This window comes from Mobula birostris, chromosome 10, assembly GCF_030028105.1.
Source record: "Mobula birostris isolate sMobBir1 chromosome 10, sMobBir1.hap1, whole genome shotgun sequence".
In the NCBI taxonomy this organism is placed as follows: domain Eukaryota; kingdom Metazoa; phylum Chordata; class Chondrichthyes; order Myliobatiformes; family Myliobatidae; genus Mobula; species Mobula birostris.
This window is the reverse complement of record NC_092379.1, coordinates 122,334,810-122,356,271: the sequence shown is the minus strand read 5'-3', so window position 1 is coordinate 122,356,271 and position 21,462 is coordinate 122,334,810. Positions and strand designations below refer to the sequence as shown.

The 21,462-nt window shown below is 37.9% G+C and overlaps 1 protein-coding gene across 1 annotated transcript in view; it reads right to left on the bottom strand.

The window, feature by feature from the left end:
• Window positions 1-969: 969 nt before the first annotated feature.
• Window positions 970-21,462, bottom strand: part of LOC140204299 (dolichyl-diphosphooligosaccharide--protein glycosyltransferase subunit MAGT1-like) — a 34,771-nt gene continuing 14,278 nt past the window's right edge. The window contains exons 4-10 of the mRNA XM_072270900.1: window positions 17,965-18,105; window positions 13,878-14,018; window positions 13,136-13,225; window positions 11,258-11,321; window positions 9,633-9,707; window positions 8,026-8,116; window positions 970-4,814 (exon numbers count right to left, since the gene is read on the bottom strand). Coding sequence (XP_072127001.1) covers window positions 4,799-4,814; window positions 8,026-8,116; window positions 9,633-9,707; window positions 11,258-11,321; window positions 13,136-13,225; window positions 13,878-14,018; window positions 17,965-18,105 — 618 coding nt within the window. The 3' untranslated portion in view covers window positions 970-4,798. The remainder of the gene's footprint in view (window positions 4,815-8,025; window positions 8,117-9,632; window positions 9,708-11,257; window positions 11,322-13,135; window positions 13,226-13,877; window positions 14,019-17,964; window positions 18,106-21,462) is intronic.

Here is a 21,462-nt window from a genome sequence, read left to right as displayed (position 1 = left end):
ATCCTCATTCCAATGCAATAGCAAGATAAGTACCAGTTTTCTGCTGATAAGCTGTGTTGTTTTAATTCATTAAAACTCCTGTAGGACATGGGGCCATTTTCATTGTGGCAATTGTTCAAGCATTGATATAGCTGGCATGGAAATTTTACATCACAAAATTAATGCTTTTTCTCTTTAGTGTGTACTGTATTCATTTTGAGTTGCTGGTACATTGTTATGGATTAGGACTTATCAAATAACACAAGACAAATATTTGGAACAATTCTTTCTGAACCTACAGGACCCGAAACCTCAAATAGAATATACTGTACCAAAGAAATACCATAACAAGTTTTAGGGTTATTGAGGGTCACTTTCCCAGAGTTTGGGAATTCACATGGTTTGTCTCTGTTGATTTGCATGCATATTCTTAAGTGTTCACCCAAACTGGACAATTAGAAACCACACAATACACTTCACAAATAACAACTTGAAGACTCTTAGGCAGAACAATAACTTTCTGTTCTTTTCTAAATTCCTTCAGCCTTGAAGCTTTGGATATGTCTGAACCATTGTAATTTTGATTCATCACTTATTCCAGTTCAATCTTTTCACATTTAATCATCTATGCTAAAATCTCTTAAAATATTTCAATAAATTTCTGTTAAACACTTAAGATATACTTTGTTCATTAAAATGGAAGATGTTTTCTACAAGGTGTCTCAACAAAGAAAAATCAAGTAATTTTATTATCAGATTAACAGTTCTACATAGGTAGAGAGGAAAAAAAAAGCATGAGCCGAATTACCCAAAATTCGTTTCAGGTTTTAGAATTTGCCTTATTGCAAATTTTACTCTAAATAGAGACAAGGAATTGCCTGTATTAGTGAGAAGTTAATGCAGAACATCACGGTGAAGTACTTGAGCACTTTGTGCAACTACAATACAGCAAATTTAGAGAACAGTTCAGTAGAATTTGTACAAGCTTGCTCGGTTTATCAAAACAATTGACAATAATCCTGTCAAAATTTATTAGAAAAGACAAATATACTGTATACAAATGATTCTAAGACTTAGAATATGAAAATATAAAGCAAATCCAATTACTAATAGTGCTTAGCTGGCAGGAGTGAAATGATAAACAAGGTACCCAAACAATTTAGGTCCATTCCTTAGTTTTACTGGTCTTCAGATGATAATAAACAGTACATGCACATTGTATTAAATTACATATGAAGGCAAAATGTTAAGCGTACTTAAGTCACAAGAAAACAAAATTAAATTACTTAGGAAAATAAATTAAAAGTTAGTATGTAGCATTGGATACAATACCACTAGAAGCAAATTTAAATTTACTGAGTTTGCAGTTGATACCGAATCAGTTACAAGAAGCATTTCTGTAGCACAATTACAAAGCTGCTATTAAACCAACAAGATTTTTTTTTAAAAGCCATCAACAAACCAGTGTTAAAAATCACACGGTAAAGAGTACCATAATATTGTTCTTTTGTAAGTATAAAACACAGTTAAAATAGTTCCCAGCTAGATTCATATCGCCACCCTCCCAGCAGATGGTATTCACATGGCTTCAATTAATCAAGGTTTCAGGTTCTTACAGTTCATGCAATTCAAAAATCAGGTAATACAAGGCAGCTAAGATGCAAAATATATGTAAACAAGAGATTTGAATATGTAGGAAAGCTTTAATAGGACTACACATGTAGAGTTGGGTTTTTCATTTAATGACCAGCCTAAATTTGAATTACCAGAATGAGGTGATCTATTATGATACCAAACAGTCCAATTCAAAAATGTTAATTATACAGAACTAGTCTGACATTTAAAACTTGATTATAAAGCTAACTTATATTTATTACATCCTATAGATGTTGACTCGCCATATGAATGTAACACAATAAATTACAGTGACAATGTGAATACGAAATATTACGTGGCTTTTAGCATTGCTCTGGAACTTCATTAGTCTGCCTATTTGGCATGAAAACTGAACTTAAATGTTCATTTTATTTTTTCTAAATATGAGACAATGAAAAGTTACATATAACAAAGACTGACAGTATGTGCGGCTTAGCAGTAGTAAAGGTGAAAAAGTAGTTTAGGGAATTAATCCTTCATAACAATAGACTAGGGTTTTGAATTATAATAATGTTGTGGAATGGGAATCTGGAAATATTAATGGAATGTGTTGCTTGATTTATTGGCCTCCGTCACCGACTCAGGCATTGAATGGTTAGAGTGCAGGAAAAGAGAATACTAAAAAAAGCGATAGCCTGTGGGTCATTCAGGTGCCAGGTATAGAGGTTGGGGGAAGCTGTTAGAGGGTAAAGACGGGTACATTCATTCGTCAACACAAGGAATCCTAATGACATCAGTATGTCAAAAGATGTGGTAGACTGGGGGAAAGGAAGGCAGCATGATCTTTCTGTAATCACTTCCTCTGTTGCACTTTAAAAAATAAACACATAACCAACAAAATCTACCCTCTACACACAAGTGTAATAGTCATATTGTAACAGTTCAATGGCAGTGATTATTACTAGACTTGTGTGGCTGAGTGAGGTGCAAGGGTGGAAAAGGGTAGCAAGGGTGCTATTTTTCCACCCAGCTTGAAAATCAGTTCAAGGAAACCTCTGGATGGGCAGTACAATATTGTTCTTGCCTGTTACACTGACATTCTGTGAAAAGAGAAAGTAATTCACTATTATTTCCAGCAAATTTTAATATTTAATAATAAAGTAGAAAATTAAAATTGAAAATGCAGAATCAAATAATACAAATATAAAGAAATGGCTCAGAAACCATCAATGAGAAGCCAAACTCTAACTAAAGAACTGCAGAACAGCCATATGCAAGGCCATTCTTGAAATACCATTTCAAATCTCTTCTATGGCTATCTAGGTTATTGTTCAGTGTTTAGGTTAAAAATTTCTGAAGTAATGAAAGAATGCATTCATGGATGACTGTTTAACTCTGATGCCACCACACCACTGCCATCCTTCATCTTGCTTATCTGTATTAACATCTAACAGAAATACATCAGGAAGTTTCGGTAGTATGTCCTTGCTGAATTTCTTTTCCCCAAGCCTGAGAAACCAAGTCAAATAATACATGTAGCACAATTCCAATTGAAATCAACAAACAAACAAAAGAGAGGTAACTTTAAAAACAAGTGTTGAAATAATTATTTTGTTCTGTTGGTAGCATTTCTGAAGTTTTACAGTTTATATTGGGAACTGAAGACAAGGTTACATATTACTTTTGATACTACACGTAGCAACAAACTTAGCTCACAGATATGAATGCAAATTTGTTGCTTTTTTTCTTAAAAAAGTATGTAAATCGTTTTCATACAATCCAGTGTTGCAACTTGAGGTGACCAGCAGCTTTTACTTAAGAGTCAAAGAGCACACTCTGCTATATTTTAAACAGAAGGATTAGTTGTAACCAACTTTTGCCCAGTTTTATTCCTCTCCCCATTTCTTCTGAATGTACCATGTCGTTGAGTCCTCAAGTATTGGGAAACAAATTCAACAGCAAGCAATTTCACATCTTTGTGAGAATCTATCAATCTTTACACTTCTAACATTGTTGACTGTATTACAATGTATTTCAACTGTATTTGAGATCGTATTGCATGATTTGCACTGGGTTTAATGATTTCATTCTTGTGATGCACTACATGGCAAACATAAATGCATTCAGAAATGCAGAACAAAAATGAACTAACTGCATGTTTAGATGAAATAGCTAGTTATATGATTTACGACAAATGTAAAAATTAAGGCTTCAGCTTATATTTTACTCTTTATCATTATCTTCAACAACCTTGCTTATGAATCCAGACACCAAGAATGCAGCACACACACACTTTTATTCTGAAAAATACAAATAAAAAATCCACAGATGTTGGTAATCCAAAATATAAACAAAAAATGCTGGAATTAATCAGCAGGTCAGGCAGCATCCACAGAGAGAGAGAGAGAGATAGAGAGAGAGAGAGAGAGAGAGATAGAGAGAGAGAGAGATAGAGAGAGAGATAGAGAGAGAGAGAGAGAGAGAGATAGAGATAGAGAGACAACATTTCAAGTTGATGATTTGCTGAGTATTTCCAGCATTTTGTGTTTTCTTATTTTTATCCAAGTCGCAGTAACATTTTGCACTGTAAAAATTTTACAGAATCAACATTCAACGTTTTAATGTTTTACCTATATGCTCACATCAAGTGGACTGTGAAAAAATTATTTTTAAGAATAGAAAGCTCTGACCTGGTCATTAAAATAAATAGACATCAAGTCATTGCTTTATTGTAAATGTTATAATAGCCAAGTTCACAGTGTAAGCTAAAGTTGACATAATATACGTAATGAAATGTGATATTAAGTCAACTTATTAAAATATTTCAAAAATCACACTTCACAAGTTCAACCATATGCAAATCAGCCCTTTGAGACCTGAATCTTAGAACAATTCCATTTAAGGCACTTCATTCAACGGAAATTACTCATTTTTTAAAAAAAAGCTGCAGATTAATTTTTGATAATTTTCTATTTTACCCCAATAATACCCAAAATCTTATTAGTAAATACCTATTTTAATATTTTTTTTGTTGGCCATCAAAACCTAAGGCACCACAGGCTCTCTTTGGTTAAAGTCTTCTTCTGAGAGACCTCAAAATTGAATTGTATTAGGGAGGTATTCTGGAACACAACTAACTTCTAAATCCGATGTTTAGTCTTAACTTCTCACACTACGGTGTGGTGCTGTGCTGTTCTTTCAGCTTCTATCTGTTTCTCCAGGATTAACTTATAAGAAAGCTAAAAAGGCAAAAATAGAAAGTGTAAGGTTTTAAATTAAATTCCATGAACATCATTCCAGAAATATCATGCAAATAGGTAGTTTAGCAGCACAATATAACTAATTTAAGGCAAGAAACATTCAAACTATTTTAAAGATATGCCAAAATGCAACTTTAAAAGCAAAAGAAACTTTAGGGAGTATTTTTAATTTGCTCACTGTCCCTTTGGTTTGCAGGTGTGATAAGACTCTGAAAATTTTTATGGACTTTTAAATTTCCTAAAAGATCCCTCATTTCTCATCTTAAACCCTGGCTCTCATTTCCTTTAGAGCAGTAATAATCTGACCCAGCAGCAAGGAAGTTCCAGCCAAAGATTTGGTAGTAAATTGATGTTTTAAAAACTGATCAAAATTCTCACCCTGCTTCACTCACCTGAGATCCCATGTGATCTAACCTTTCACGAAACCAATTTTATATCCAACTGGCAAGCTCATCCTAGATCCTATGTAACTTAGAACGTAGAATAGTACAGCACAGTACAGGCCCTTCGGCCCAGAATGTTGTGCCGACCCTTAAACCCTGCCTCCCATATAACCCCCCACCTTAAATTCCTCCATATACCTGTCTAGTAGTCTCTTAAACTTCACTAGTGTATCTGCCTCCACCACTGACTCAGGCAGTGCATTCCACGCACCAACCACTCTGAATAAAAAACCTTCCTCTAATATCCCCCTTGAACTTCCCACCCCTTACCTTAAAGCCATGTCCTCTTGTATTGAGCAGTGGTGCCCTGGGGAAGAGGCGCTGGCTGTCCACTCTATCTATTCCTCTTAATATCTTGTACACCTCTATCATGTCTCCTCTCATCCTCCTCCTCTCCAAAGAGTAAAGCCCTAGCTCCCTTAATCTCTGATCATAATGCATACGCTCTAAACCAGGCAGCATCCTGGTAAATCTCCTCTGTACCGTTTCCAATGCTTCCACATCCTTCCCATAGTGAGGCGACCAGAACTGGACACAGTACTCCAAGTGTGGCCTAACCAGAGTTTTATAGAGCTACATCATTACCCCGCGGCTCTTAAACTCTATCCATGTATATGCCTGGTCACCTCCTCAAAGAATTCTATCAGGCTTGCTAGACATGATCTGCCCTTCACAAAGCCATGTTGATTGTCCCTGATCAGACCATGTTTCTCTAAATGCCCATAGATCCTATCCCTAAGAATCTTTTCCAACAGCTTTCCCACCACAGACCTAAGGCTCACTGGTCTATAATTACCCAGACTATCCCTACTACCTTTTTTGAACAACGGGACAACGTTTGCCTCCCTCCAATCCTCCGGTACCATTCCCATTGACAACGAGGACATAAAGATCCCAGCCAGAGGCTCAGCAATCTTCTCCCTCGCCTCGTGGAGCAGCCTGGGGAATACACCGTCAGGCCCTGGGGACTTACCTGTCCTAATGTATTTTAACAACTCCAACACCTCCTCTCCCTTAATATCAACATGCTCCAGAACATCAACCTCACTCATATTATCCTCATCCATCAAGTTCCCTCTCATTGGTGAATACCGAAGAGAAGTATTCGTTGAGGGCCACGCTCACTTCCACAGCCTCCAGGCATATCTTCCCACCTTTATCTCTAATTGGTCCTACCTTCACTCCTGTCATCCTTTTGTTCTTCACATAATTGAAGAGTGTCTTGGGGTTTTCCTTTACCCTACTCACCAAGGCCTTCTCATGCCCCCTTGTTGCTCTCCTCAGCTCCTTCCTAAGCTCCTTTCTTGCTTCCTTATATTCCTCAATAGACCCATCTGATCCTTGCTTCTTAAACCTCATGTATGCTGCCTTCTTTCACCCGACTAGATTTTCCACCTCACTTGTCACCCATGGTTCCTTTACCCTATCATTCTTTATCTTCCTCACCGGGACAAATTTATCCCTAACATCCTGCAAGAGATCCCTAAACATCGACCACATGTCCATAGTACATTTCCCTGCAAAAACATCATCCCAATTCACACCCGCAACTTCTAGCCTTATAGCCTCCTAATTTGCCCTTCCCCAATTAAAAATTTTCCTGTCCTCTCTAATTCTGTCCTTTTCCATGATAATGCTAAAGGCCAGAGAGCAGTGGTCGCTGTCCCCCAGATGCTCACCCACTGAGAGATCTGTAACCTGACCTGGTTTGTTACCTAATACTAGATCTAGTATGGCATCCCCCTAGTCTGCCTGTCAACATACCGTGACAGGAATCTGTCCTGGCCACACTTAACAAACTATGCCCCGTCTAAACCGTTGGAACTAATCAGATGCCAATCAATATTAGGGAAGTTAAAGTCACCCATGATAACAACCCTGTTATTTTTTCACCTTTAAAAAATCTGCCTCCCAATCTGCTCCCCGGTATCTCTGTTGCTACCAGGAAGCCTATAGGATACTCCCAACAGAGTAACTGTTCCCTTCCTGTTCCTGACTTCCATCCATACTGACTCAAAAGAGGATCCTGCTACATCACCCACCCTTTCTGTAGCTGTAACAGTATCCCTGACCAGTAATGCCACCTCTCCTCCCCTTTGTCCCCCCTCTCCATCCCTTTTAAAGCAGTGAAATCCAGGAATATTGAGAATCCATTCCTGCCCTTCATCTTTTGGATCAGTCTACCATATAGGACCTGGTCAGAGGTTTTACTAAACCCACATGGACAACATCTACAGCCACGCCTTTTGTCAATTCTCTTGGGCACCTCTTCAAACAAACTCAAACACATTCATGATATAATGATTTCCCACATACAAAGTGATGTTGACTACCCTTAATCAATCCTTTCCAAATGCTAGTAGATCCTCTCAGATTCCTTCCAACAACATTTAACAAATTCTTCCCAGCCCAAGCAGTAAGGATTGAAAAGGAAGAAATCTATTGAAAATGAAATGCAAAAGCTTGTAACTAAATGAAGGATAGCAAAATATTTCTTGCGGACTAGTTTTAATAATATGAACATTTCAAACAGCCCCTAATATGGTCAATGCAATGATCTGACTGATGACCACTGACTGATAAGGAAAACTGTCTAAGGAAATGAATTACAGTTGGAACTCCCCTTTAAAATGATCGTAGTGCATTACAAATTACCATGACATTACAAAACAAACACACTTTTCATTTTATTTAGCAGCCAATAACTTAAAGAAAAACATTTTAAGCTGTATACATCAACATCTTACCTGTAGGGATATCCATGATATTTAGCTCTGAAAATGGACAACATCAAACTGAAGAAAAACACAACCAGTCCTAGTCCTGCCATACACAAAACTGCAAGGTAAAGAATAAAATAAATATGAATTGCTGGTTAAATACATGTTCCTATTCAGTTCCTTTCTCAAGACTTCAACAGAAATATCATTCATTTTCCAAAAAAACCTTCACAACCACAATGCAGGCTCAAAATCACCACAGCTTTTGTCGTGAATATTTTACAGGAATCACACACAAATGAAAATATGGGATTTTAGATGTTGAGCAGAACAACCGGCTAGAATTAAAGCTGCCTTTTAACAATAATAATCAGGTGAAACGATGAGCAAATGGAGCATGCCATTTCTTTCAATGTGCCCTGACACAGTCCTCTTTGTCAAGGACCACTCCCAGCTAATGAGCAAAGCCTAGTGTAGGATTCCTCAAGACATAAGTGACAGCTCTGCCCTCTAAGCTTGCAGACCCGCAACGCTGTGCTCTGAGAATCACAATCAAAGCTGATACCAAAAATTAGATATTTAAATTAATTGAAATAAGGATGATCACTTATGTTCTGTAGACAAAATATTCTTTCAATTTACATAGGCAATTTTCCCTGCCTAAATGCTGCTAAAATTCCACTTTGCTCTAAGGGAATCCTGTTAAGAGAACTGGAACAGTGTGTGTGCTGGAGTTAATTGAATCCAAGGCTGTGCTTTAGCCTGTGCTCCAGATGCCTGAGATCTGCAGAGTCAAATGGGTAAAGGCAACAGATCTAAGTAATTCTTCTCTTTCAGTGGAAGATCAGGGACAGTATTATTATAGAAGTTTTGATTAATATATTCATGCATTAACACTGCAATATTGCCGGCTTTTAAGAGAAATAGCCAACAATGACTAAATGAGATAGTTGCATTCTTTTTTCCAACAGCATGGCTATGATGAAAATTTTAACAATAGATCAAAATGTCAGCTTCCTCCTCATAAAATGTAGTAACACGCAGCAAAGCAAATTTAATTACATTACGAATCCAATATACACAACTGCAAACTCTAGACTCAAATAAATGCTCATTTTACTATTATCTGTGAATGAAAAGCCAACTAAGGAAATGTTGCAGCTTAAAATGGAGCATACCCATGAGCTTATCATGTGGTTTGATAGACTTCCTGTATCTTATATTAAATTTGACAAGATAAAGGATGATATTTTCATGCAAAAAAAGTCACAAGAGACCTTCAGTATTACAATTCTGCAGGTTCACATTAACAATAAATGTACTGGGCATTCAACAACTTAGATGATGAAATACTCTGTATTTGCAGTAAAAATGCAAAATGGATGCAAAAGTCACTACCACTCAAACCGCAGTTGGAGTCCGTCTTGAAGAATGGTTAGAATAGCACTGTACATTGGAATGGTTGCAAATTGGTAACAATTGCTAAGCTAGTTTTTAATAAGGGTATATATTTAAATAGCTTGCTCAAACTCAAAAGTTTAAGTGGTTTAAAGTGTTGGGAAAATAAATTAATCCTCATCAAAATAATTATCCTCAAAGCAGTAACTGATCACATAGCAGGATGTTGTACTCACTTCTCCGTTTGCCTATATCCATATCCGATGTGGCCGCTTCATGAAGTAGTACCATTCCCAATGTTATAGCGGCATCTGCATTGTTGGTTAAGTATAACATCCTTAAAATTGCATGGGTGAATTTACCGATAAAGGCAAGTTCTGTACAACTGTCATTCAAAACCTCAAGTACTAAATTACCACTAGTTACTAAATACATTTGCAGGTACTATGGGTCTATGATCTATGGAAGATCGATGGGTCCCTACATTTAACATGATGACAAAGTCATAATCATGAAAAACTGAAGCTGATGTATTGATAGCGAGGGTGTGGGGAGGGGTGGGGGGAGAACACCTGACTATAAGGAAAAAGGAAGCGTACATCACATTTAGGCAGCTGGGTCCTCTTAAAGACCATCAGGGTCACCTATGTTTGGAGCTGCAGGAGATGGCTGAAATTTTTAATAATTATTTCTCTTCAGTATTTAGTAAGGAGCAAATCATGGAATGTGGGTTAATAAGGAGCAAGGTCTTGGACCATATGCATATTACAAAGAAGCACATTAAGATAGGCAAATCCACAGGGCCTGACCAAGTGCACTTCTGGGTCTTATGGGAGGCTAGTGATGAAACTGTGGAGGGTACAGCAGAGATGTTTGCTTTATCATTAGCCAATGGCTGGGAGTTCTAGAAAATTACAAGGTGGTTAACTTTATTCCATCGTTTAAGAAGACAAGGCTGGGAAACTATGGTCCAATGAGGCTGACTTCATAGGTATGGAAGTTACTGGACAGAAATCTGAGGGACAAGATCTACCATCACTTGGATAGTTAAGGACTATCAGGAATAGTCAGTATAGCTTTGTGCGTGTATGATTTTTTGGAGTTTTTCTGAAGTAGTAACAAAGGGCATTGAAGGAAATAGAGAAGTAGTTATTGACTATATGGACTTTAGTAAAGCCTTCAATAAGCTCCCACATAGCAGGCTAATCTGGAAGGTTAGGTCGTATAGGATTCAGGGGGAGTTAGCGAGATGAATTCAGATTTGGATGGATGATACGATGCAGAGGATGATGCTTGAAGGTTGATTCTCCCACTGGAGGCCTGTGAGTAGTATGTTGCCCTAGGGGTCAGTGTTGGGACCTGTTATTCATTATTTATATCAATACTGTGAAAATGAATGTACGTGGCACAATTAGCAAGTTTGTTGGTCATACTAAATTATGGGGTCTCACTGATAATGAAGCAGGTTACAATTACGAAAAGAAATTTTGATCAGAAATGGTATGGCGAATGGGAAAAAAATTTTGTCTTAGATAAGTGTGAGGTAATGCAGTTTGGGCAATCAAACCAGGGTAGAATGGCAAATGTTGTGGAACAGGGAGGCCTAGGAGTAGAAGTGCATAATTTGCTGAAAGCAGAAGTGCAAGTAGACAGAGATCGCCTAGAATTTCAGGCTTCCCAACAATTCTACATTTTTATATTAACAGTGGCATCTACACTTAAAATACATCTTGCCGCAAACATGGGTAATAATGCAATCAGAAGTACAAACGAAGGTTACATTTTAAGAATTATTTCCTATTCCCAGAAGAACACTTCAGTATTTATATTAAAAAAAGTTAGAGTCAAGGTCAAAGGATACTTAACAAAATAACGATGTGTGTTTCAGCTACAAATTGTGCTTGACTGCTTCCATGAATGTAACTCTGAAAACGGTAAAGGTAACAAAAAATAAAAAGTTCAAAAAGATTTCAGTATCAAGCAGTTTATAACTTTACAATGTTGACGAAAAACTGTACAGTGCATCTGGTCCAAAATTTATCTTCAGCATGAAAGCACTTATGTAGCAATGCTTGAAACCTACCAGAACTTGTACTAAGAAATACCAGAAATAATGCAATAACATTGTTATATAGTGTTTAAAAAAAGACTCATCAACCTTGAGCACCGCCTAGTGGTGAGCCACATCAATGGCAAATGTTAAACTTCAATACATTTTTTTCTAGTTTTAATTTCTCCAGTTTTCAGAGGAGATAAAAATAAAAATGTTACTATGAGGCATGATTTTCCCCATTTTTCAATATAGTGAACTGAATGTATTATGTAACTTCTGTCATCAATGACACTTTGAATGACAGTATCAAAAATTAGTTGGCTTGACAAAATATAATTAAAATATACAAATCATGAAAATGAAAAGTTGAAAGTTGTAATCATCCAACACAAGCAATAGGTATAAAATGATATACAGGCAGTCTCCGGGTTACGAACGTCCGACTTACAGACAACTCGTACTTACGAACGGACTGCCATAAAGTGGTTCGTCGGCTCGAGGAAGAAGAACGCCATCCACCATTGTAAGTCGCACCACGTTGCCGTTAACACTGTGTTGAGTGTGTAACTTTGTATTTGGCTTAAATTTTTCTCTTACTTTACCCTTGTAACCAAGCTTCCAAAGCATAAATCCGATGCAAGTGCTGGTGATGCATCAAAGAAAAGGAAAACGATCACGATTGAAAAGAAAGTGGAAATAATAAAGCGATTGGAAAGAGGTGAAACGTCATCAGTCATTGAAAAAGCGTTAGGCTACAGTTGATCAATGATCACAACAATTTTAAAGGATAAAATGAGAATAATAGAGCATGTGAAAGGCCCTGCCCAATGAAAGCTACAATTATTACTAAGCAACGCAGTGGTTTACTTATTGAAATGGAAAGGCTATTTATAATTTGGTTAGACAATCAAAATCAGCGTAATATGTCTATTAGCCTTACTTTAGTGCAAGAAAGGGCTCGAAGCCTTTTCAATGATTTAAAAGCTGCAGGTGCAGCAACTGAAGGTGATTGTGATGAAAAATTTGTTGCGAGTAGGGGTTGGTTCAATTGTTTCAAAGTGAGGGCAAATTTACATAATATTGAAGTGCAAGGTGAAGCAGCAAGTGTCGATGTAAGTGCTGCGAGTGATTTTCCTGAAATGTTGAAAAAAATTATTGAGGGAGGCTATCTGCCAGACCAAATATTTCTCTCCATTATCTTCTCCTGCATCATCCAATTATTAATGTTACTTCACGAATGCCCCTTCCGGTATGCAAGACATCGATGGAACAAGAGTAAGTGATAACCTTTAATCATGATCATTTTTCCTTTTTTTCTCTATCTAAACTGTTTTAAGAACTGTTTCTTTAATGTTTTTTTTTACAGTACTGTATACCTACACACACACAGATTCTCTCTCTTCAGTACAGTACTGTATGTAGTTACTCTTATTATTACTGTATTATTATGATGTACTGTATTATGTTTAAGATGTTTTAGTGTATTTGGAAGTGTTTCTCAAGTGTTTCATATGCACAGAAAGGTAAAATATATACTAAGACAAACATTTGACTGACGCTAAGAACCCTAAGTACCTGTTCTGACTTACCTACAAATTCGACTTAAAGACAGACTTGGGAATGGATCTCGTTCGCAACCCGGGGACTGCCTGTACTTTGAAAATTAAGGTAGATTGAATGACTTACCACTTGACCATTATGAGGGTTCTTATGTGCATATGGTGGACCTCGGATGTGATTCCACATCTGACCAGAAGTCATTGCAAGTACAAAACACTGAAAGTGAAAACAGATCAATAAATGAACAAGCCAAATTTTGATACATTACATTTTGCCACTGGAACCTTCAGATCAAGACAAATTCGTCCCCAAACGTACTCCAAGCTGAAGCTGACAATGCAGAGCAGGAGGGAGGGGAATTGCATTTGTGAGCCAAATTGAACAAAGCATTTCCTTAACCAGCATGATGTCATAAACAGACCAAAAGAAAATTCAAACAATAATTTTAGCACAGAGAAATGAAGGAAAATAAGTTTGGACTGAACTTGTTTGTACCAACATATTAAATGAAAGCTATATTCTTTATGCTTTCTCTGAAAAATTGAATCCCTGATGGAATGAAATGCCAGTTTAATTTTTATTGTCCCGGGGATTGATTGGCACTCTTTCATAAGAAGCAAATATTTTTAGATACTTAATATTTATGGTAGATGGAGAAACTACTGATCCTATCAAAAACCAGATTAAAACACAATCTCATGGATTTAGTGCCAAGGTCGAACATATTACATCTCTCAATTTTATTCTTAAAGCATACCGTTTCCAATGAGCTATTTTTAATCATGCATTTTTAACAAAATTGAAGTTGTATTATCTAGTTGTTCACAGCAACCACAGGGATAGCATTAAAATAAGTTGTTTCACCTACCAAAGCAACGAAGGCCCAGCCATTTTTATTATAGAGAAAGTCAAGGTTATTCCGCCTTAGATATACGAGTCCACCAATTATAGCGAGTAAAAATCCCAGCATTAAAGGACCAGCATAGTTAGGTGGCCTTATCACACGAATCTGTTTCAAATAAAATATAATTCTTAATTTTGCTATGATATTACAACTAATAGTTTTGAGTACAAAATAAAGTACGCCTTTTAATTATACATATCATTGTGTCGAAACACACCCCAGAATAAACATGAAACAACAAGCAAACAATGTGAAATTTACAACTTGTATATGGTACTATTAACATTAAACATCACATTTGTTCTCAGATGTACATAATGGATTCTCTACTTTAGCACAGAGTTATCTGCATGTGCATACTAATATACAGGTGGCCCCTGTTTTCCAAATGTTTGCTTTACGACAGCTCACTGTTACGAAAGTCCTACATTGGTTATCTGTTTTGGCCAACCGAAGAGTGTTTTCGCTTTTATCAAAAAAGGCAGCGCGCTCCCCGAGCATCCAAGCTCCTCCCTGGAACTGCATTCTTACCGCCATAGCTTAAACTCGTGCCTGTGAGCATCTGTGCTTTATCCCGATTTATTTTGTGCATCCGTTAGCAAGATGAGTTCTAAGGTAGCGGAAAAGCCTAACAGAGCTCATAAGGTTGTTACACTTAGCGTAAAACTGGACATAATTAAGCGTTTCGATCATGGTGAACGAAGTAAGGACATTGTCCGCGCATTGAACTTGCCTGCGTCCACCATTCGCACTACTTACACGCAGAGAGAAAGAACCTTGAAAGCTGCTGATGTTGCTATTGGTTCTGTTCGCAGCAAAGTGGTCTCTTTTAGTTGGCATCCAATAATGGATAAAATGGAAAGTCTATTGCTTGAGTGGATTGATGGGTGTACAAAGCGTGGCGTTCCGTTAAGTTATCTTATACTTAAGGAGAAATCAGTCAGCCTTTTTAATAAGCTGAAACAGCAAGCACTGGATGATGGTGATGAAAGTGTTGCGAAAGTGGAATTTAAAGGTAGTCATGGGTGGTTTGATCGGTTTCTGAGGCGAGGGCAGCTTCATAGTTTAACGTTTACCGGAGAGAGTGCTTCGGCTGATACTGAAGTTGACGAAGATGATGTTGAAGAAGTTTTGGCATCCCATGACTAAGAACTGACAGATAAAGAGCTGATGCAATTGCAAGAGGAAAGGATACGAATCGAAACCGAACGCAGTAGCAAACGGCCCAAAAGTGGGGTCATCCAGGAACTGAACGTGAAGCACTTGCATGAGATTTTCACTGCGATTGACAGCGCCGCACTGATTGCAGAAAAGTATGACTTTAATTTCAAAAGGGCATGTACGTTTAGGGCATATTTGCAGGATGGTTTAAGTGCTTACAAAGAACTGTATGACAGAAAAATGCATGAGGCTGAGCAGTCAAGCATACTGTCATTTTTCAAGCCTTCCACATCAGCCACAGCAGACGATGAACCTCGGCCTTCAACATCAAGGCAGGCAGAGATAGATGACATTAGTGACCAGTCTCCTGTACCTCCCACCACTGCAACCTCAGCCTAACACCATCATCATCAGTGTGCTCGCTGTCTTCCCAATTCCGGTAAGTAAAACTACACTGTACATACATGATTTCTACTTTATATAGGCTGTGTATTTTTATGTGTCATTTGGTATGATTTGGTAGGTTATTTTTCGGGTCTGGGAACACGCAAACATTTTTCCAATATAAGTGAAAGAAATTTTTGTGAAAGTGGAATTTAAAGGTAGTCATGGGTGATTTGATTGGTTTTTGAGGCGACGGCAGCTTCATAGCTTAAAGGTTACTGGAGAGAGCGCTTTCGCCGAGAATGCTTCCGCCCAGAGTGCTTGCATGAGATTTTCGCTACGCTTGACAGTACTGCAATGATTGTAGAAAAGTATTTCTACTTTATATAGGCTGTGTATTTATCATATCATTCCTGCTTTTACTGTATGTTACTGTTATTTTAGGTTTATGGTAGGTTATTTTTTGGGGTCTGAGAATGCTCAAAAATTTTTCCCACAAAAATTAAAGGTAATTGCTTCTTTGCTTTATGCCATTTCGGCTTACGAACGGTTTCATAGGAACACTCTACCTTCGGATAGCGGGGAAAACCTGTACTTCAAAATAGTGTCTCTAGTTATTTCATAGATATTTATGAAGCCTTATGATGTGAAAATTAACTGTGATTACATTTTTAAAACAGTTCAAATATGAAATATATGTGATTGTGTTAATTATCATACAAAACCCAAGCTCTCTTCTGACACTGAATTGCAGGAACCCTCAAAGACTTTAATTTGTATTTCATTTACACATCTGATCTTGTTCAGTACGCTATTGATCTACCCAACATCTGCTAAAACAATGCTAACAAGTACTAGATTAGATTAGATTATGAGGACACTCAGTCCTCGATTATTGTCATTTAGAAATGCATGCATTAAAAAATGATACAATGTTCCTCCAGAATGATATCACAGAGACACAGGACAATCCAAGACTAAAACTGACAAAACCACATAATTATAACATATAGTTACAACAGTGCAAAGCAATACCGTAATTTGATAAAGAGCAGACCATGAGCACGGTAAAAAAAAATCTTAAGTTCTGATAGCCCCATCATCTCACACAGACGGTAGAAACTCGCCCTGCCATGAACCCCCAAGCGCCACAAACTTGCTGATGCATTGGAAGCACCCGACCGCAGCCGACTCTGGGTTCGTCCGAAAACTTCGAGCCTCTGACCAGCCCTCCAACACCGAGCACCATCTCTGCCGAGCACTTCAACCCCGCCCCGGCCGCCGAACAACAAGCAAAGCTGAAGACTCGGGGCCTTCCCCTCCGCAGATTCTGGATCACACAGTAGCAGCGGCAGTGAAACAGGCATTTCAGAGGTTTCACCAGATGTTCCTCCGTGCTCTCACATCAGCCTCCATCAAATGAGGATTGTGCACGGCACCCTACTTGACCGGTAACAGATATCATTCACCGGAGTGGCTGCTGCGAGCTGCGTCGCATCGCCATCTTCTCCTCCTCTACTAATCTCCCTAGTAGAGAATTTTTCACTAAATGTTTCCCAAGGAGCATCACAAGTCTCATGGGCACAAGAACAAATTCATATCCAAATGCCGGACTGCATTTTTGCCTTCATCACGCATTCCTAATTAGTATGATAAAGATGGGCAATGGATGCCTGGAACTGTCGCAGTGCGGAAGGAAAGTGCTCCCTCATTGTTATAACATAGAAGTTCCAGAATTTTGATCTGGTGATAGTAAAACAACTAAAAAAGCACTTGAGTCAAGTGGTCGTGTGAACTCTGCAGTAAGTATTCATGCACACCTGCTGACTCCTCATCTTTCTGCATGATGGATATCATAAATTTGGCAGCAGCATTCAAAGACTTACTTATTGTAGTGCTGCAATGCATCCTGCTGACTTTTACTGAGAATGACTACCCAAGCACAGTAAGGGTGTGGCACTTCATGTAAGTTCAAGTCATTACTTTTGGGAATTAAGAAAAATATAGTCATAATGTATAAAATACTTCAAATATTTTTTCTTCATTTTCACATTAATTTCCTTATTCAAAACATCAACTCAGTCAAATGTCAGTCATTCAATGCAAAAATTTAATTGAAGTACTACAAGACAACTAAGGTTTCAGTAAGGAGGACATGCCTTTATTTGATATCTGCAAATACTCCTCCATTTTAACTCAAAACAAGAATTGTTTACTGTTTGAAGGTTCATCTAGTCATTGAACTGGAGAAGGCCTCCTTAGTTTTTCAATGCAGATCAGAAACAGCTTCTGAAGACGAGCTACTAATTTAATGGGGGGGGGAGAGAAGCACATTATGAGCTCTGGAAAAAGCATTGTAGGTATTCAGCTAAAAGAGATACAAGGAATAATCTTGTTCTGCTGACTTTGAAGGTACAAGTTTTCCAATATTTTACATTTTTTTGATTAAGAGATAATTGGGAGAATAAACTAACATACTCACGTGCAGAAACACACATATACTTACATTTATTTCTGTCCGATCAGCAATCCAGCGTGCAATCTGTTCAGCTGCAAATCCTCGAACTTGCAGTTCGTAAGTGTCTGCTCGTTTTGGTTTCCCTTTAGCCGGAAAATGCATGAACGTTGGAGCAGAATTCATATTGAGCTAAACATGAAAAAAAGTTACAAATAGTTAAGCTTCTTAATTTTAATACTTTAGGACTACATTTGCTGATCAGAAGTTCTTTGGGGCCTGCAGCCTTCCAATAGTTGACTTAAGTAGCTATTCTCATCCATGGCAGCAAACATTTTATGTAGAATTTACAATACAGGAAAAGGGCTTTCGGATGAATTTTCTACATTTATTGTTCACAGGATCCTACTGCACTAATTTGTTTATCTCTGTCATGCGCTAGTAAGACTCAGTATGTTAAAATCAGGAATGTCAGCTGAATAAAGGCAGAGATAATGATCAAACTATTCCACTGTACCATCTCAAAAATTTTTGAGAGCTTCTAGAATCAAAGTTACACTGTCATAAAGATGGTGGACTCTAAACCATCTCCTTGTTATGCTCTGTACTGAAAGAGGTAAAAAAGATGCTCAATTATCAAGATCAATACAACATAATCTGTTTCTTAACACTGAACTGTCTGCACATGAAAGACTGAAATCTTATGTAAAACAGGTTGAAATATTCTGCTTCACTTTAAGAAATTAAAAGGCTCAAAATAGAAAAAGTATAGATGCCAGACAGCTGAAACAAAACATGTTAAAAATACAAACAGTAGGTAGAGAAAGAAAACAAAAATTTCAAGTACATGGCCATTCGTCAGAACTGATAAAACAAAGGAATCAACACATTTTAAATTGCAGGGAGAGGGGTTGAATAAACACTGGAACTGCCTTTTCATAAACATGAGAAAGTCTGCAGGTGCTAGAAACCTAAAGCAACACACAAAATGCTGAAGGAACTCAGCAGGCCAGGCAGCATCTATGGAAATGAATAAGCAGCTGACATTCCAAGCCAAGACTTTTCTTCAGGAACTTCTTTTGTCGAAGAGAAACTGAATATACTACGAATGGTGTTAATGCTGTTTGAGAGTGACGAAGGTTTGCAAACTGCTGATTATCTGTCTGGATGAAAGATAAAATGCACAGCAATGACTGAAAGCAGGAGGAGAGAAAGGATAAAAAAAATCAATACTGGAACTGCAAAGAAAAATATTCTGGATAAGCAAAACACTAAAGATACTACAAATCCAATATAGGACAGAATGATGTAAGTATTAAGATAGGCCAGGCAGCATCTGTGGAGAGAGAAAGATTTACTACATTAAGTTTACATTACCTTTCAGCAGAACTGGCCTCTACCGACACAGCTGGAAAGACTGCTTATAGTCCTAGGAGACCATTTTGCCAAGTGAAATAGAGTCAGTGTCATAAAAAAGTACAGCACAGAAGCAGTCTGTGATGAATTATTTAAACTGCCTACTCCCATCAATGACCAGAGCCCTCCATACCCCTCCGTGTACCTATCCAAACTCCCTTTAAACATTGAAATCTAGTTTGCATGCACCACTTATGTCAGCAGCTTGTTCCACACTCACACGACTCTGAGCAGAGACATTTCACTTAATATTCCCCTCAAACTTTTCACCTTTCACCCTTAACCCATGACCTCTAGTTGTAGTCCCACCCAAACTCAGTGGAAAAAGCCTGCTTGCATTTACCCTACCCTCACACTTTTGTATACCTCTATCAAACCTCCCCTCATTATTTTACATTCCAAGGAATAAAATCTTTCTTTATAACTCAGGTCCTCCAGTCCCAGCAACATCCTTGTAAATTTTCTCTGCATTCTCAAACTTATTTAGATCTTTCCTGTAGGTAGGTGACCAAAACTGCACACAATAGTCCTAATTAGGTCTCACCAACGTCTTCTACAACTTGAATATAACATACCATCTCCTGTACTCAATACTTTGATTTATGAAGGTCAACGTGCCAAAAGCTTTATGACCATATCTACCTGTTAAATAGTGTTTCTCCAGCTTATTTTCTACTTTCTTGGAACAGGTTGAATTGACAGTGGAATGCAGAAGTGGCAGGCAACGTATGCAGCGTCATATCCGAAGACTGAATGAAGATGTTCCAGAAAGCAATGATCCATTTGGGTTCTCAAAAAAAAAGGGAAGTCACATTGTGTGCACTGAATGTAGTATATTGGCATTTGAAGTACAAGTGGCCAATTTGGAGTTTTTATCCAGACCGTGGACCCTCTATCACATCCTTGGAAATCCAACAGCTCTGGCCTGTTACCTACTGGAGATTTTTCATCATCAACTGCCAAAGTGACATTTCATTCCATGTATTCCAATCCAATTCTGAACTTGCAAAACTATTCACCAAGGATCAACCTCAACATCGTTATCAAACCTGCTGAGGAAGGTAGTGTACTGTTTGGTGACATGAGTGCTACCTTGTGGAGAAGATCAACCGTCTCTCGTAGGGACTCCTATAGTTGGTGAGCTAATTTGCTAACTTCCTTGAGAGATCTTCCCCCAACCGGCTCATTTTTAGTCCCCCATCACACACAGCCTGCTTCTAACTCCTCCTCATGATCCACATGTAGGATTGTCCAGGTAGACCCATCATTTCAGCCAATTCTTGTCCCAAAAACTAAAAACCTGACTTCTTTCTGCCCTGACACTATTCTTTCCCCTTGTTCAGTCTCTCCACATACCCTGGGGCCATTTTATCAGTTTCCAGTTGCCCGGTCACAATTGGCTCATTTTCACTATAGGTATCAAATCTTATCTCTCTACCCTACAGCAGGATAACCCAAGGGTCCTTTGGTCCTCCTTTTGCATAATTCTCCTTGCTTTCCTGAACTTGTTCTCACACTGAAATCTTCTAAGGTGTTAACTGTTTTGTGTTGACCACGGATATTGCCTGACATCTTGAGTGTTTCTAGTATTTTCTGTTTTCAATTCCACATCAGACAAGCTCACTCATCTCTTCCAAATCAGAATATATAGCTCTGAAAACCCAAGATTCGTTTGCCTGTTTGTTGGATATGCAGAACAATCCTAATTTCAGTCATACTCACTTCTTTTCCATTAAAAAGGCTACTACATTAGAGTTGCTTCTATGCTTGTGCAAAACTCAGAAGTTACATCATGCTTTCATTATCACATGGTCCATCTGTTTCCCAATTTCCTGCTGTTATTTTCATGACCCCCCCCTCCTGTTTGCTTTCCAAGATTCCCGCCCCCACCCCCCTCGTTTTAGTGAAAGGTCACAGACAGAACTGAAAGATTGATTTTATATCTCTATCAACAGATGGTATGTGACCTGTGACTATCTGGCATTTTACATTTAAACACAAGACCTCTCAGTTAAAAGGAAAAGATATTTTAAAACGAAGTGTTGATGCTGATGATGAGAACAATTTATCTCAACATAAGTTTTAAATATCAGAATAAAGTTGCTCTCCACAAGCTACTACATTGACTCCAAG